General features: G+C 41.7%; 1 protein-coding gene across 4 annotated transcripts in view; it reads right to left on the bottom strand.

Moving 5' to 3' along the window:
- Positions 1 to 19,045, bottom strand: part of adgrb3 (adhesion G protein-coupled receptor B3) — an 872,307-nt gene that overhangs the window by 23,857 nt on the left and 829,405 nt on the right. For all 4 annotated transcript variants that reach the window (XM_051919125.1, XM_051919127.1, XM_051919124.1 and 1 more), the window contains 3 exons: positions 16,857 to 16,896; positions 11,532 to 12,157; positions 2,419 to 2,454 (listed from right to left, as the gene is read on the bottom strand). In XM_051919125.1, coding sequence (XP_051775085.1) covers positions 2,419 to 2,454; positions 11,532 to 12,157; positions 16,857 to 16,896 — 702 coding nt within the window. The remainder of the gene's footprint in view (positions 1 to 2,418; positions 2,455 to 11,531; positions 12,158 to 16,856; positions 16,897 to 19,045) is intronic.

Here is a 19,045-nt window from a genome sequence, read left to right on the forward strand (position 1 = left end):
TTTCTTACTACTCAAGATGCTACAGTAATAATAATTTATTACATTTATATTGCTATCTTCTAACTACTCAAGGTGCTACCATAATAATAATAATAATTTGTTAATTTTAATATGTTACTAATAATAATTAATAAAAATAATAATTCATTATTTATATTGCACTTTTCTTACTACTCAAGATGATACAATAATAATAATAATAATTTATTACATTTATATTGCTCTCTTCTAACTACTCAAGGTGCTACCATAATAATAATCATTTGTTAATTTTAATAATATTTGTTACTAATAGTAATTAATAATAATAATAATAATAATTCATTATTTATATTGCACTTTTCTTACTACTCAAGATGCTACAATAATAATAATTTGTTACGTTTAAATTGCACTTTTCTCACTACTCAAGGGGCTATCATAATAATAATCATTCATTACATTTATATTGTGCTTTTCTTACTGCTCAAGACGCTACAATAATAATAATTTATTACATTTAGATTGCTCTCTTCTAACTACTCAAGGCACTACCATAACAATAATAATAATTTGTTAATTTTAATATTTGTTACTATTATTAACAAAAATAATCATAATAATTTTTCATTATTTTTATTGCGCTTTTCTTACTACTTAAGGCACTACCATAATAATAATAATTTGTTACATTTATGCTGCAATTTTCTCACTACTCAAGGCGCTATCATAATAATAACAATAATTCATTACATTTATATTGCACTTTCTTACTACTCAAGACGCTACAATAATACATATAATAATTTGTTAATTTTAATAATATTTATTAATAATAATAAAAATAATAATTCATTATTAATATTGCACTTTCTTACTACTCAAGGCGCTACCATAATAATAATAACAATAATCATCATCATAATTTGTTACATTTATATTGCGCTCTTCTCACTACTCAAGGCGCTCTCACACTGGGAGGACGCAAACCCACAATCTCCTTACGGCGAGGCAGCAGTGCTACCACTGTGCCCACCTTGTTGATAAGAGGGGTCAGAGGAGAACGGCCGGACTGGTTTCAAACTGACAGAAAGGCGCCAGTAACTCAGATATCCACTCTGTACAACAGTGGGGAGCAGAAAAGCATCTTGGAATGCACAAACCTTTGAAGCCTGAAGTGGATGGGCTACAACAGTAGAAGCCCACATTGAGTAAAAGTCCTGTCAGCCAAGAACTAAAGCTGAGGCTGCAGTGGGCACAGACCACCAACACTAAACAAGTGAAGACTGGAAAAAGTAGCCTGCTCTGATGAATATTGATTTTGTGCTGAGGCACACAGATGGTAGGCACCAAAAGCATGAGTCCATGTACCCAACCTGCCTTGTGTCAACAGTCCAAGCTTTGAGACCATAAATACCAATCAACGGTCGCTTAAATGCCGCAGCAGAAACTGTTATGTCAACATGGACCAGAATCTCAAAGGAATGCTTGCAACATCTTGTGGAATCCATGCCATGAAGAACTGAGGCTGTTATGAGGGAGGATAAAAAGAAGACCCCACCCATCATTAGTATAGTGGTCCCAAGAATTTGCTCAGTGACATTGAATGATTTGCAACCCAGGGTGGCATGCTGGTGCAGTGGTTATCCCTGATGTCTCAAGGATACAACAATTTGGGTTTGAATACCTCAACTGGACATCACCTGTGGAGATCCTGCGAGCACACGTATGGTAGGCACCAACAGCATGAATCCATACACTCACCCTCCCTTGCGTCTGCTGGTGGCGGTGGTGTAATGGTGTGTCGGGAATAATTGCTTGGCACACTTTGGGCCCGTTAATACTAATCAACCATTGCCTGAATGCCACGGCCTATCTGAGTATTGTTGCAGAGCCTTCATGGCCACAATGTGCCCATCTTGTAATGGCTACTTCCAGCATAACATTGCACCATGTCACAAAGTAAGTCATCCCATCATCATAATAATACATTTTATTTCTATAGCACCTTTCCCTTGTTCATTGGTTTCATGAACATGAGAAGGAGTTCCCATTCACTGGACCTCAACCTAACATAACATTTTATGAGATTCACAGCAAGACAAACCTGCAGAAATTGCATGAAGCAATCCTGCCAGTGTGGACCAGAATCTCAAAGGGATGTTTCCATCATCTTGTGGAATCCATGCCATGAAGAAATGAGGCTGTTTTGAGAGCAGAAGGATTCCTATACCCTAAGAGGTCCTCATGATTTGCTCAGCGACTGTGTATTACACATAGACATACATTCCCCCCCCCCCCCCCCCCCCCAGTACAATTATAAATATTTGTTCATTTTATATAAAAAGTAAAAAAATACATTTGTTAAGGAAAGCTACAAATGGATGGCCAACCAGATGTTCCTAATTGCCAAATGCCTCACTTGATTCTCATACTTACTTCAAAGTCTAGGTCAGAATAACGGGATTTTCTTCTCTGTAGGAAACAAAGCATGGAGAATGGTGCTTAGGACATCACATTTTTCAAACACATCATTTGTTAAAAATAAAGGTTCTAACATTACCACCTTGATCTAGAAGCATCTACTAAAAGAAGGGAGAAGGAAACATTTACTCTTCATTTAGGCAAAATCTATATCAAGGGGGTCCTCAAATTTGGTCCTGGTGGGCCACAGTGACTGCAGGTTTTAGTCCTAACCACAATGCGTTAGTTAGAAGAGGACGTCTCTGCTACTAAATATGGTGGAAACGGCAGGACAAAAAATGGCAACAAGGTGCTGGACCAGGAGATGAAAAAAAAAACAAAAAACAAAAAACCTGGAAACAAAGCAAAGGTCAAAAACAAAAACCAAAAGTACAAAACAATGAAGGACAAAAAACTTAAGCAGAATGTCCTCTCTGAGCTGACTGCATGTGACACTCTGTCCCCTCCACATACCTGGCAATGGTTCAACTTGGGGGCATCAAGTAGTCATACCGAGGCCTCTCCCTTTTATATACCCCATGATGGTCACCCCACCTCGCTCCTTCTGATCACCCAGGGCTGGGTTAACGGTTAAGCAAAATACGCACATGTTCAGGGCATCATGGGAAGGCGGGGGTCAACCCAAGGAATTTTCCATTGCTGCATTTACCATGGACCACAGGGTGCAAAACTGCAAATGGTGCTGCTGCACCAGATTCTACAAAAAAAAAAGGGGCTCCCGCATTAAGTTAAAAAAAATTACATACATATTGTGGCTGACGACTGGCAGCATTATCTGGCTGGGACGTCTGAGTACTGGAAGGACTGGGGGGACAGAGCGTGCATAGGGCATTAGTACCACCTGGAATGCGAAATGGCAGCCCCCATGGGTTCCCTCAGGGGTTCATGGGAGATGGAGTCCTGCTACTAAGCCCTATCAGGTTCCTTGGGTGCCACCAGGGGATGCCTGTAGGGGACTGCAGAGCCCTGCTTCATTGGGCTCCCATCTTACATGGAAGTGCTTCTGGGCCAAGCCTATGGGACACCGCAAGTACTCCCGGGTATTACATTTTAGGAGCCAGCTGCCACTGCTCCAGGAGCAGGAGTCGGGTGATGCTGGAGGAATAGTGGAGGCGAGAAAGAAAGAAGGAAAGGGCATTGCTGTGTGTATTTTGGTACTTTTGTACTGAGTTTAAGTGGGAAACGATTGGGAAGACTTTCCCACAAAACAATAAAAAACCTTGTGCCTGTGTCGGGTTTGGGGTGCTAGAGCCTCCCTTTCAGACCACAATATATTTGCAATAATAAAAATAATAACGTAATAACAGAGATTAATGATATATTAATCTTGGGAATACATTAGAATCTGTTAACTGCCACACGGTCCACCGAGGCCCACGTGCTCATTCTTGTCTTGGTCATATCGGCTGTCCTAAGGGTGAGTGCAGCTCATATATATGTGGGGGCACCAAAATCTTTGAAATGCTTAGGACCTCTAAAGGTCTTAGTGGGTACTCAGACTGGTAATTCGTTCTGTGCCCGAGCACATCTGTCTGCATGTAACCCTCCCAAAGTCTTGTTCGTTTGACTAGTGTGATCGCTCCATGCTGGTGCCAACTGGACTGTGGCCTGGCCCATCTGGAAGAGGTGTGCCCGGGCATGATTTGGTAGCATTTGGGAACAGTGTGACCGCTAAAAGTGCCCAAGCATGGAAAACAGGCATGACGTCAATGGTGCGACAAGTCATTCAATATACCCTTTGAGTTCTAAAAACGGGTTTTTATTCCCACTTTCCACATGAACGTGAATTGTAGTTGGCAAGAATAGCCGCAAATTCCTCACTTAATCTCATTTGTCACTGTAAAAATCTTCTCGTATGTGCAGCACAACGATAAATTGGTAAGAGGGGAGAGCATCACCCCCCCCCCCCACACGACTCCAAAACAACCACAAAAATCAGGAAAATCATTTCGACATGCATGCGGTCACTCTGTGTTCAGATCTTGATTTGGCCTTACACAAAGTCACACGGTGATGATGAAAGTGGGGCCAGGCCAAGAACTTTAAGCACAGTGTGAGTGCAGGCCAGCAGGAGGAGAAGGAAGGGGGGGCCTTGGGCATGGCACGAAACAAACGTGACTGGTGTGAGTACGACCTTAGTCTGGCCCTGTAAATCACAGAGCGACCTGCAACCCAGAAGAAAGCCTTCAAAGTCCGTGCTGATGGACATTCCAAATCGGACCACTCTCTGGTAAGTAGCCTCTTCTATCTTATTCTCTGCACTCGGTTTTATCAACTCTCTTTATTTTCCCTCGCAGCTCGGTGTCTGATGTCCCAGGCAGGGTCAAGTGGAGTTAGCACTCCTCCGCTCGCACCCGTATCTCCGCCAGGTCATGTGCGCTCACGCAGCTGCATCTCCTAATCCACTGGAGACCTCCAGACCCCACCAACTAACCACTTAAGTTAAGCGCCAACGTGTGCAACTGTTTACACATTCCTTTAACTCTATAAAAGGCTCCACTCTCACCCATCATACGCACACACACACACACACTGGCAAACACCGTCACGGCAGTGCGTCTTACTACACTCCACAGTACGTCATTATCAAGAGGAATGGAATCGGATGATGAATCATAAAAAAGACGAAACCGGTGAGACAAGATTTATCAAACACAGCTTTGGAAACGCAATTAAGAATCTAAAGTGGAGAATCGTAGCGACAAAGTCAGAAACTAAAAATAACGAACAGAGCCAAAGCCAAAACGTTAGATGCAAATAACAGTTTGAAACTAGAGAGTCTTCCAAATACTCAAACAAAAAATGCTAGGAATTAGGTAGCATCCACAAACTTGGATGATGAAAACTCCGTACCGCCGGCTTAGGGCTGGGATAATACTGGACACTCAGAATGCTTCCGCGCACACATCATGGTTGCCATGCGTTCCCAGCACTCTTTTGACGAGTCCTCTGAGAACATCGTCAGAAATGAACACGACGTGTGTGAGAGTTGTATTACCAGCAAAAACTTGGGTGTCGCCATGTGACAGCAAGTCACATTACAACTCCAACAGGATCAGTGTGCGCGTTTCGATGTTTGAGTGGTTCGATGCTGTGACGCAAATCATCAAACTTAAATGCTGACATATGAAATTATTCACGGTGTTTTTCAGCATCCATTACTCACACAGGCAATACAAACATCACATATTCCCCATCGTAATGACGTGACATATTTCAAGCTCTCACATACCACTATATTTTCACAGCTTCGCCACAGCACCACAGTGCAAACATTTTTTATCTTCAACATCTTTCTTCCCTCAACGAAACTGGACGTGTTTTCTCACCGTGATGATTTCTGGTACTGCCACCTGGTGGAATCCTCCAGAATTACATAACGTCTGTTGGCTTTATACTTCAGGCGACGTGGACGCATGCTCCAGCGAACACTTCTGCTAAGCAAGCGTTGTACTGTTTATACTAGCACGTGTACTTTACGTAAATCTGGAAGATTCCATCAGGTGGCAGTGTGAGATATCTTCACGGTGAGAAGGCATTCAGCTTCGCTGTGTTGTGAATTGCCTGAAACATGTTAAAGTTCTGAACACCTTGCCACAATATCTCTGAAAAGGATGTTTAATGAGTAAATCCATCAATCCAGGGATGCTCCCATTCAAGCAAGCATCGGGCACGAGGCAGAAACAATCCCTAGACGGGGAATCAGCTCATCGCAAGTTGAACACAAGCACACACACTGGCGTCATTTTAGCGTCACCAAATCGCCAAACGTTTGGATCTTTGTAACGAAACCAGAGCCACCGGGAAAACATGCAAACTGCAGGTGGGGAACAGAAGGGACGTGACTCCCTACTGTGAGATAAGAGTGCTACCGCTCCACCACCGTGTGTAATTATTAACATTGTTCATTATTTAAATGAAGTTAAAGACTTATCTGTACAATGCAACATACATACTTTAATGCATTTCGTCATGAAAGTGATATCAAGTCTAAGGTTTCTAAATGTGCAGAAAGCTGGAATATCATACATGTAATGTGTTCTGTGTGTGGCGATTGCTGCCTGCCGCTCCCGTCAGTTCAGGAGGAAGCCCCAGCAGCATGTAGCGATTAACAACTGGGTCGGTTTTAAGATGACGTTTACGACGGTCCACTTTAATGACAAAATAAACTTGTAGCGAGGCTACATAGTAATAGTGTTGTTCAATGTTTGTACTGAGTGCGCTTTGTCTCCATCGTCCCGTTTGCTGTTTGTGTGCGTCAGTAAATGTCGTCCCCGTAAATTACAAGGGGGACGGATGATGGAAAGAGACTGCAGCCCCAAACTGGAAAACACCTGTTAACGATCAATTACATCCGGCAGTACTATTTAAGCAATCAGGAGGAAACGAAGACAAAGAGAGGAGAAAGACGGAGACCATTTTTCACCACCACAAATCAACTTACCTGCTGTTTTTCCACATCGCACTTTTGCACCAGTTTGTTTTCATTCCACCGGACTGACTTCAATTCCCTCATCACCAGAGACCCCGGGGTCGGACTACATCATCCACCACGCGCCGAGGATTCATGGTGAGGTTGCTCCATTTAATCCGGGAAATACAAACGCATCTCTTATCAGTTGAACAGTCATCCGCATTCAGGACAGTTGTACACTCGGACTCAAGATCAATATCATTGCCATTTTCCGTGTTTCATTCATTGTTGTTTGTTATGTTACAGGGGCAAGGGAGGGTTTGTTGTGTATATACACTGCCTGGCCAAAAAAAAAGGTCACACACTCTAATATTTCGTTGGACCGCCTTTAGCTTTGATTACGGCACAGAGTCGCTGTGGCATTGTTTCGATAAGCTTCTGCAATGTCACAAGATTTAGTTCCATCCAGTGTTGCATTCATTTTTCACCAAGATCTTGCATGATGGGTGCATCACTTCATCTGCCTCTCTTCTTACCCTGATGCGCCCATCACTCTGGAACAGGGTAAATCTGGACTCATCAGACCACATGACCTTCTTCCATTGCACCAGAGTCCAATCTTTATGCTCCCTAGCAAATTGAAGCCTTTTCTTCTGGTTTGCCTCACTGATGAGTGGTTTTCTTACGGCTACACAGCTGTTCAATCCCAATCCCTTGAGTTCCCTTCGCATTGTGCGTGTGGAAATGCTGTTACTTTCACTATTAAACATAGACTTGAGTTCTACTGTTGTTTTTCTTCGATTTGATTTCACCAAACGTTTAAGTGATTGCCGATCACGATCATTCAGGATTTTTTTTCTGGCCACATTTCTTCCTCGAAGACGATGGGTCCCCACTATCCTTCCAGTTTTTAATAATGCGTTGGACAGTTCTTAACCCAATTTTAGTAGTTTCTGCAATCTCCTTAGATGTTTTCTCTGCTTGATGCATGCCAATGATTTGACCCTTCTCAAACAGACTAACATCTTTTCCACGACCACGAGATGTGTCTTTCGACATGGTTGTTTAAGAAATGAGAAGCAACTCATTTCACCAGTTGGGGTTAAATAACTTGTTGCCAGCTGAAAGATAATCGCCCATGCAGTAATTATCCAATAGGAGGCTCGTACCTATTTGCTTAGTTAAATCCAGGTGGCGACTTTATTTTTGGCCAGGCAGTGTATATAGTGTTGTCACACTATTGCTCTGGTGGAGGGATAAATATATATATATATATATATGTATATATATTCTACATGGTGTATGTGCAATAGTGTTTTGTTGTGATCTGTTTTAATATACAGTAATCCCTCGCTATATCGCGCTTCGACTTTCGCAGCTTCACTCTATCGCGGATTTTATATGTAAGCATATTTAAATATATATCGCGGATTTTTTGCTGGTTCGCAGATTTCTGCGGACAATGGGTCTTTTAATTTCTGGTACATGCTTCCTCAGTTGGTTTGCCCAGTTGACTTCATACAAGGGACGCTATTGGCAGATGGCTGAGAAGCTACCCAACCAGAGCGCGTATTACGTATTAAATAAAACTCCTCAAATATATTGTGAGCACGGGGGCTGTTCGCACCCCTAGAGGATACGGCCGCTCCTCAAAAAACGCTGAAAGATTACCTTTACATTGCTCTCTTCTTTGCTGGGCTTACATGTGGCTGCTTTATCAAGCGATATGCTTCCTGCACGGTGCTTCACATACTTAAAAGATCAAACAGCACGTATTGATTTTTGATTTTTACTTCTCTCTCTATGCTCTGACATTCTCTGCTCCTGACGGAGGGGGTGTGAGCAGGGGGGCTGTTCGCACCCCTAGACGATACGGACGCTCATCTAAAAATGCTGAAAGATTACCTTCACGTTGCTCCCTTCTGTGCAGCTGCTTCGTGAAGTGACATGCTGTACGGTGCTTTGCATACTTGAAAGCTCGAAGGGCACGTATTGATTTTTGATTGTTTGTTTTTCTCTGTCTCTCTCTGACATTCTCTGCTCCTGACAGAGGGGGTGTGAGCTGCTGCCTTCCTTGCAACTGCTTTGTGCCGCGGTGCTTCGCATAATTAAAAGCCAAACAGCCCTATTGATTTGTTTGCTTTTCTCTCTCTCTGACATTCTCTGCTCCTGACGCGCACTCCTTTGAAGAGGAAGATATGTTTGCATTCTTTTAATTGTGAGACGGAACTGTCATCTCTGTCTTGTCATGGAGCACAGTTTAAACTTTTGAAAAAGAGACAAATGTTTGTTTGCAGTGTTTGAATAAAGTTTCCTGTCTCTCTACAACCTCCTGTGTTTCTGTGCAAATCTGTGACCCAAGCATGACAATATAAAAATAACCATATAAACATATGGTTTCTACTTCGCGGATTTTCACCTTTCGCGGGGGGTTCTGGAACGCAACCCCCGCGATCGAGGAGGGATTACTGTATTCACTTATTTTTAAGTATCTGCTTTTCTTTTGTGCTTATATTTACACCGTCGATTGTGGGGAAAAGTTTATTTGTTAGAGGTACGACTTGATATTTAGATTCATTCTCAGTAATTCATCCAGGTCACAGGTCTTGGAGGTGTAGCTGCCGGCTGGGTAAGGGGTCGGCCTTACAAACTACGAGGTTAAAGTGGACGTTGAAATTAAAGCCGACATGTCCACTTTAATCACAAAATAGACCTCTTCACCGTGCCCTTATTTTTTTTCTCTGTGGTTCAAATATGCCGCCATACATTCTGATGCTGTTGTGAAGGTGCAAAGAAAAAGAAGACGGTATGTGAGACTTTTAAAATGTATCGTGTCATTACGTTGGGGAATATGCAACGCTTGAATATAAAAGCATCACGAATGCATTTGTATGTTGCCATTTTGCTTCACCACATCAAACATCCAAGTGCGCACATCGATTCTGTACGATCCGCATAGCAGCTTTCTGTCACATGTGGATAGTAAACAAGAGACTCTGACGTCATGTTCCGACTGTTATCAAACTGTGCACCCCGACTTTTTGCTGGTACTGCAACTCGAGCACGCATCGCGTTAATTTCTGAAGACATGCTCAGAGAACGCGTCAGATGAACTCTGGGAATGTCTGGCAACCATGATGCATATGCGTTCTGAGCGTGAAGTATAAACCGGCCCTGAAATGGTGGTACCCATAACTGAAAGAGAACAAAAACCAAAACAAATGGTGGCACAATAACACTAATGAACATAAAGGCAAAAAAACTACTAACCGAGTAAGCGAGTGTCGTACATGAGCACTTGGGATGCGTCAAAATGGCTGGACTTGAGATAAGAACACTGACGTAAAGCTCCCAAAGATCTCCCGGTACTTGCAAGATGAACCTAATAAAGTGGCCGGTGAGCATATAAGAAAGACCTAACATGTCACAATGAAAACACGAACGAGACATTCAATTAGAAAATATGTTTGCTTATCTTTAGCAATTGGCTGCTAATAAATCTATCGACTTCGGACAAAAACCTGCACCTGCTGTGACCCTCCAGGACCAAAATTTGGGGACCCCGACTTACATTATTCTTCATCTCAAGATACGTGCAATAAGAGCAGCAGGATTGCGATTGAAATATCAACATTCAAACAGCAGTACCTAGGCTTCTATTTAAAAAGCAAACCGTGAGATTAAACCTTAAAGAGACCTGGCCGACTCATTTAAACATTACAGGGTAAAGGAAAAAGACAATGGAGTCAATCCCACTTACTTTCATTTGAACATATAGGCCACACTGGGCACGTTCAAAGAAGGACAACTATGGCAGATGATGGGCACACTGGGATTTCACAGTCTCATAAAACTTATCCATTGAATTCAGAAAGTAGTTGGACCCCTTTGACTTTCTGCCCACTTTATTGCGTTGTAGATTTAATTTTAAAGAGATACTGTTGTCATTTTTGCCCCAGCAGTTTACACTTGGATATCCGTTAGGACAAAGTGAAAATGTGGGTTGGCACCCTGCCCGGGATTGGTTCCTGCCTTGTGCCCTGTGTTGGCTGGGATTGGCTCCAGCAGACCCCCGTGACCCTGTGTTCGGATTCAGCGGGTTGGAAAATGGATGGATGGATGAATACTTGGGATGAATGAGTGTTATTTAACAGGATTTCTAAAAACAACTTACCACTTTGTTATTATGGGTTATCGAGCATAGATAGACAGGCAAAAACGGAACATTTATGCATTTAAAATTAAATGTACAAACCAATAAAGCAGGCAGAAACTGAAGGCGTCTGAATTCTTTCCGAATCCGCTGTATATTGTAAAGCACGTTTAAAAGAGCACTGTTTTGGCACATTGTGTTTTCACAATCTTATTAAACACACAGATTGAAAAATGATTTAATCCAAACTTTAGCATGAGATCACTACAAGAATGGATGCTGTTTTACTATTATGTGTATCCATTTTACGTTTTGTGTCAATTAGCCGTTGACAGAATGCATATTGTAAGACTGCTGTTGCTGGCAGACTGCTGAAGCTTACTGTTAAAGCTCACCATCTGCACAACAATGGCGTCCATCTTAGGCTTTCCAGGAGGTTCTCTGGACGCGGCTAACTGCACACCGCGGCTTTCCGAATAGCAAGCAGCCATGCAAACGTACCTCTAAGGAGCTCATGGATATTGTAGATCCTGTTTCGCTTCTTGGTAAGCCTCCAGATTCTTCCATTTCAGCTAGAAAGTTTTTAACTGCTGTTCGTGGTTCAAAAGGCATGCTCTGCATGTGCTCCTGGCCCACAAACTGATGGTCTAAATTCAAACTGAACTGATCCATTACAGGAGCATTAATACTGAAGTCAGGGTTCACCTTATAATGCATTAATCTTTCATGTTGCAAAGCGTCCATGCCAATGTTTAGCTTGCCGTCATCCTTTACCAGGGGTTGAATAGAACCTCTCGGCATCACAATATAGTCACTATCCATTAAGGAGCCTTGCTGATGCAACAGTTCGGTGTCACCCGTTTTCAAATTGTCATCAGCAGATAAATAAACAGTTCTTCTCATATCGCTGGTGCTGTCCACACCGGGGTCAGTTCGTTCGCTTATTCCAATGGGCATATGAAGTCCAGATGGCTGTTGGATTATAACTTTGGAGATGATATTGCCGGGTAAAGTTGAATAGCTCATGCCTTCGGGACCTTTCTCATCTTCATCATCATTAAGAGAAATTCTGGAGAGTGTTCCAGTGATTGTGGCGGCTCGACAAGGACCTAAATCTTTGTGAAGAACTGTAAGAAAGTTTAAGAAAAAAAAGAAAACATCATGGATATTAATAAGATCATGAAGAATGGTTGGCACCGTTTCCTGACAGCTTTAGTGTTCGGGGTTCAGTCCTAAGGCAACATGTAGGCAGACGTTTCCATCAATTTTGTGGTTTCTGCTGGGAAATTCAATGCTTCCAAATAAAAAACGGTCTACATCACCTTGATTGGCAACAGTAACCTGGAATGGACGCGGTTCAGTTTGTAAATAAGTGTACCCAGTAAAGTGTGCACCAATCTGTCCCACCTCCCCATAATATCCAGAAGAGTTTCCCCTTTTGCATCTTCACCTCACCTTCTGGAGTCTACTGAGGTGGGTGATGCCACTCCAGAAAGAGAGGGGGCACTGTTACTAAATGTATCTTCTCTTTTTCACCTTTAGGTCTGAGAAGACACCCACAGTGGATACCTAGCCCTGCCCACGACCCCCTAGCTCCGCCCCTTTAGCCCCACACACCATAAAAATATGAGGTCTCCGGAAGTTGGTATCTCATTTAATTCTTCAATGAGGACCTGGGCCCTTGTTTAGGCAGAGTTGGGCTAATTAAGGACGACTCTGTTTGGTGCCCAGTGCACCATTTCAGTTATTTCTGTTTGTGACGATGGCCTGACTAGTGCCCCAGTATTCTCTTTGGCTTCTTGTTCACCCAGTCACAGTCTCTGTAAGCCATACTCCTGTATATTCAATCTGGCCTATGGGACCTCCCACCCCTTATCACCATATTGCATCTTGGAACACTACACACGCTAGAGAAGAGGGAGTTCATTTTTATTTTTTTCCAGAAGGGCCTGAGGATGAAACATAACAGAACGTTGAATAACCAGAAACCCATCCTGTCTTTCGTTAAAACAAAAATCATAATCCCACCCTTCTGGAAGGTCAAACATACAACCCCAATTCCAATGAAGTTGGGACGTTGTGTAAAACGTACATAAAAACAGAATACAATGATTTGCAAATCCTTTTCAACCTATATTCAATTGAATACACTACGAAGACAAGATATCGAATGTTCAAACTGATAAACTTTATTGTCGTTTTGCAAACCTTCACTCATTTTGAATTTGATGCCTGCAACACGTTCCAAAAAAGCTGGAACAGGGACAGCAAAAGGCTGGGAAAGTTGAGGAATGTTCAAAAAACACCTGTTTTGAACATTCCACAGGTGAACAGGTTAATCGGGTATAAAAGGAGCATCCCCAAAAGGCTCAGTCGTTCACAAGCAAGGATGGGGCGAGGTTCACCACTTTTTGAACAACTGCGTGGGCAAATAGTCCAGCAGTTTAAGAACAACGCTTCTCAACGTACAATTGCAAGGAATCTAGGGATTTCATCATCTACTGTCCATAATATCATCAAAAGATTCAGAGAATCTGGAGAAATCTCTGCACGTAAGCGGCAAGGCCGAATACCAACACTAGATTCCCGTGACCTTCGATCCCTCAGGTGGCACTGCCTTAAAAACCGACATCATTCTGTAAAGGATATTACCACTTGGGCTCAGGAATACTTCAGAAAACCATTGCCAGTTAACACAGTTCGTCGCTAAATCTACAAGTGCAAGTTAAAACTCTACCATGCAAAGCGAAAGCCATATATCAACAACATCCAGAAACACCGCCGGCTTCTCTGGGCCCGAGCTCATCTGAGATGGACTGACGCAAAGTGGAAAAGTGTGCTGTGGTCTGACGAGTCCACATTTCAAATTGTTTTTGGAAATCATGGACGTCGTGTCCTCCGGGCCAAAGAGGAAAAGGACCATCCGGATTGTTATTAGCGCAAAGTTCAAAAGCCAGCATCTGTGATGGTATGGGGGTGTGTTAGTGCCCATGGCATGGGTAACTTGCACATCTGTGAAGGCACCATTAATGCTGAAAGGTACATGCAAGTTTTGGAGCAACATACAGTGCATCCGGAAAGTACTCACAGCGCATCACTTTTTCCACATTTTGTTATGTTACAGCCTAATTCCAAAATGGATTCAATTCATTTTTTTCCTCAGAATTCTACACACAACACCCCATAATGACAACGTGAGAAAAGTTCACTTGAGGTTTTTGCAAATTTATTAAAAATAAAAAAACTGAGAAATCCCATGTCCATAAGTATTCACAGCCTTTGCTCAATACTTTGTCAATGCACCTTTGGAAGCAATTACAGCCTCAAGTCTTGTTGAATATGATGCCACAAGCTTGGCACACCTATCCTTGGCCAGTTTCGCAAATGGCATTTAAAGGACTCTGAGTGCACTGAGGAAAACCATTGTCTGGTCAGATGAGACAAAAGAGAACTTATTGGCCAAAGCAGCAAGCAGTATGTCTGGAGAAGTCCAGGCTCTGCTCATCATCTGCCTAATACCATCTCTAGGGGGAAGCATTTCAGTGACAGCAGCATCATGTTATGGGGGTGCTTCTCAGACCCAGGGATGGAGAAACTGGTCAAAAATAATTCTTTGGGAAGAAGTCCAAGCACTCTGTCTGGCAAAGACCAGGCACTGCTCATCATCTGCCCAATACAGATGAACAGATACTGTAGATATGAAAGACAAACATACTAGACAGACAGCTGGAATAGAGATGAAAAGCACTATATACTAGATAGAGACAGATAGAAATGAAAGGTGCTATATACTAGATAGATAGTTGTGAAAGGCACTATATACTAGACAGGCAGATAGAAATGAAAGGTGCTATATACTAGATAGATGGATATGAAAGATGATATATAATAGATAGATACTGTAGATAGATAGATACGAAAGGTGCTATATACTAGATAGATAGATATGAAAGGTGCTATATAACAGACAGACAGATAGATATGAAAAATGCTACATAACAGATAGATAGATATGAAAAATGCTACATAACAGATAGATAGATAGATAGATAGATAGATAGATAGATAGATAGATAGATAGATAGATAGATATGAAGGACACTATATAATAGATATAGATATGAAAGGCACAATATACTAGAGAGAGAGAGACAGATATGAAAGGTGCCATATAACAGACAGACAGATAGATATGAAAAACGCTATATAACAGATAGATAGATAGATAGATACAGAGATATGAAAGGTGCTATATACTAGATAGACAGATAGATAGATAAGCTAGACAAATAGATAGGAAAGGCACTATGTACTAGAGATAGATAAATAGATATGAAAGACACTATATAACAGATAGATAGATATGCAAGGTGCTATATACTAGATAGATAGATATGAAAGGTGCTACATAACAGACAGACAGATAGATATGAAAAATGCTACATAACAGACAGACAGACAGACAGACAGACAGATAGATAGATAGATAGATAGATAGATAGATAGATAGATAGATAGATAGATAGATAGATAGATAGATAGATAGATAGATATATATGAAGGACACTATATAATAGATATAGATATGAAAGGCACAATATACTAGAGAGAGAGAGACAGATATGAAAGGTGCCATAAAACAGACAGACAGATAGATATGAAAAACGCTATATAACAGATAGATAGATAGATACAGAGATATGAAAGGTGCTATATACTAGATAGACAGATAGATAGATAAGCTAGACAAATAGATAGGAAAGGCACTATGTACTAGAGATAGATAAATAGATATGAAAGACACTATATACAGTAACAGATAGATAGATATGAAAGGTGCTATATACTAGATAGATAAATAGATAGATAGATAGATAGATGTGAAAAGCATTAAATGCTAGATAGATAGATAGATAGATAGATAGATAGATAGATAGATAGATAGATAGATAGATAGATAGATAGATAGATGCATTGGGGGTGTGTCTCAGCGGCACAGACAGCAAGACTGGTCAGAAAAGAGCTAAGGATGAATGCAGCCAAATCCAGAGAGGTCCTTGAAGAAAACCTGCTGCAGAGTGCATGTCTCCTCAGACTGGAGCAAAGATTCACATCTCAGCATGACAATGACCCAAAGTATACAGCCAAGACAACAGTGGAGTGGCTCTGGGATGAGCCAGAGTGTCCTTGAGTGGCCCAGCCATAGCTCAGACTCCAAACACGTATGGAGAGGCCTAAAGATGGCAGTTTGCAGGCACTTCCCATCCAATTTAATGGAGCTTGAGCAGATCTGCCAGGAAGAATAAGGTAAAGTACCCCAATCTAAGTGTGCCACGCTTGTAGAGACTTACCAAAGAAGACTCAAAGCTGTCACTGCTGCCAAAGCGGCTTCTGCTAAGTACTGAATGAAGGGTCCTGCATACGTCTTTGAACAAGAGATTTCACTTTTTGACCTTTAGCAAAAGTTTCTGAAAACATGTTTTCACTTTGTTATTATGGGTTTTTGAGCGTAGATCAACAGTCAAAAATGTTAAATTTACCCCTTTAAAAGTAAATATACAACACAATCAAGTGTGCAGAAAGTGAAGAGGTGGGAATGCTTCCTGAACCCACCACACATATTCTGAGTAGCTAGCTGTCGTGTCGAAGTCGAGAGATGAATCAGTTTGTATTCTGACAAGACAAGTTTACTTCAATGTCACTCTAATGTTATTATTCGGCTGTTGATGCAGAGCATAAAGAAAAATATTAAATTATTTCAACATCCAAAGCACATTACAAGGAAAAAGAAGTGTTTAAACCAAAAATAGTAATTTTGCTGATTACCTGATCGACAAGCAATGTCCACATCCTTTTCAAAATCTGTCTGTTGAGAGACAACAGTATATTGAAATAAATAATTTGTAATGAATACATAAAGTTAACAATTTATATAAATAATTAACAGAAACATTTCTGCAACACCCCTCTCTCACATACGGCTACTTTTACACGTATTTGTCTTACACAGTGACATTCATCGATCCAATCACACTGAACAGCACATTTTTTCCAAGGTTTTATTTACCTCCTATAATTTCACACAGTTGGACTTTGAAGAAACATGAAATGAACTTTTTTTGAACGTACTGTAGTGTGTTTATCCACTTAATGAGGCTGATACACCACATTAATTCAACTGAACTAAACATGTTTTGCTGCTGATTGTCATTTGTACTCCGCATGTGATATTCCCATTTAAAGTGTCTAAAAATAAATGGATGGATTCAAAGCGCACCGACGCCACTTTTCCATCATCGGAACGTCCTCTATGGCCTAAAATGAAAGCTTCCACCATGTTTGTCACCGACGTCGCCAACATTAGTAGGGAAAAAGTGGGAATTCAGAAGATGAACCTTTAGTCACATAGTGCACTTCATGGTTTTGTACGCCCAACATGTGTTGTCAGCCAGTTGGACGTAGTTTGGTGCTCTGCAGTTGCTAAAAAAAAAATATTTCTGAACTATGCGCCTACCACGTGGTTACCTTCAGCCCCACTGGTCGGTCTTGAAACCGCTTGTTCAATGAAGACATGTTCGATTTGCAGACCAACAAACAGGTCTTCTTTAATGTTGCCATCAGTTATTCATGGAAACACCCATCTCAAATATCGAAATCCTCCATGTTCCTTGCTCATCCATCCATATTTTATATGGAGAGGAGGCAAAAATATCTTTGTTGGGTCGACAAGAAGTTTATGTGCCACACTTTTCTGACCCAATGCAGCGGCCTGTTTGTGTTTTTTTTTTTTAATGGACCGAGACTCTTTAGCTTGGCTGGCCCATTCACAAATGAAACAACTGGACTGGAGATATCGGAGGCGATGTGTCACGATATTTAGAGGACATCAGATGTTCCAGCTGATGTTGATGTACTGCATCTTAAAACACTTAATATATGGGAGGAAATCATAAAAACAGGCGATTGCAATACAATGGTACATCAAAGATGATCAGCCGGCCAAAATCCATAAGATACACCAAAACATGTTCAGGAAGCAAAATCTTCATTGTTCAGTGTTATCTGTGCATTTACTCAACTTATTTAATCTGCTTCCAAGAAATCTGGAACCTATCCTGGCAGCATCGGGAGTGAGGCAGGATCTAACCCTGGGTGAGGTGCTGGGCTATTATAGAGATTTGTCTTCCTAATATAAAATCTATCTAGTATATAGTGCCTTTCCCATCTATCCATCTATCTATCTATATTGTATAGTGCCTTTCATATCTATCTATCTATATAGTGCCTTTCCCATCTATTTATCAATCTAATATACAGTGCCTTCCCCATCTATCTATCTATCTATCTATTGTGGCGGGTGGTTGGGGCCTGTGCCCAGCCGGGACACCAAGAAGGCCACCCTGGTTTGTATGGGGGCCACGGGAACTGAGCTTGGCCCCTATAGGGGCCCGTGGTCACTGCCAGGGGACACCCGGAAGACTGTGAAGCCCTGGATGTTAGCACTTCCGCCACACCCGGAGGTGCTGGCAGAAGTATTACCAGGGACTGGGTGTTCATGCGGGACTTCCGACACCAGGAAGTGCTGCAGGAAGCTCATCAGGAGGCACCTAGAGCACGTCTGGCTGGGAATAAAAGGAGCCGCAAGGTGAAAAGACTGGAGAAGCCTGGACTTGAGGGTGTGTGGTGCAGGGGCACTGGGTTGTATGCAGGACTTTTGTACATAGTGTAAATAAACGTTTTGGGGGTTTTGAACCATTGGTGTCTGCCTGTCTGTGCCGAGGCTGATCTTCCACACTATCTATAATAATAATAATTCTTTACATTTATATAGCGCTTTTCTCACTACTCAAAGCGCTCTCCACACAGGGAGGGCCCAGAAAGTGAGCCCACAATCTCCTTACTGCTCTATCTATCTATCTATCTATCTATCTATCTATCTATCTATCTATCTATCTATCTATCTATCTATCTATCTATCTATCTATCTATCTATCTATCTATCTATCTATCTATCT

This window comes from Erpetoichthys calabaricus, chromosome 15, assembly GCF_900747795.2.
Source record: "Erpetoichthys calabaricus chromosome 15, fErpCal1.3, whole genome shotgun sequence".
Lineage (NCBI taxonomy): Eukaryota > Metazoa > Chordata > Cladistia > Polypteriformes > Polypteridae > Erpetoichthys > Erpetoichthys calabaricus.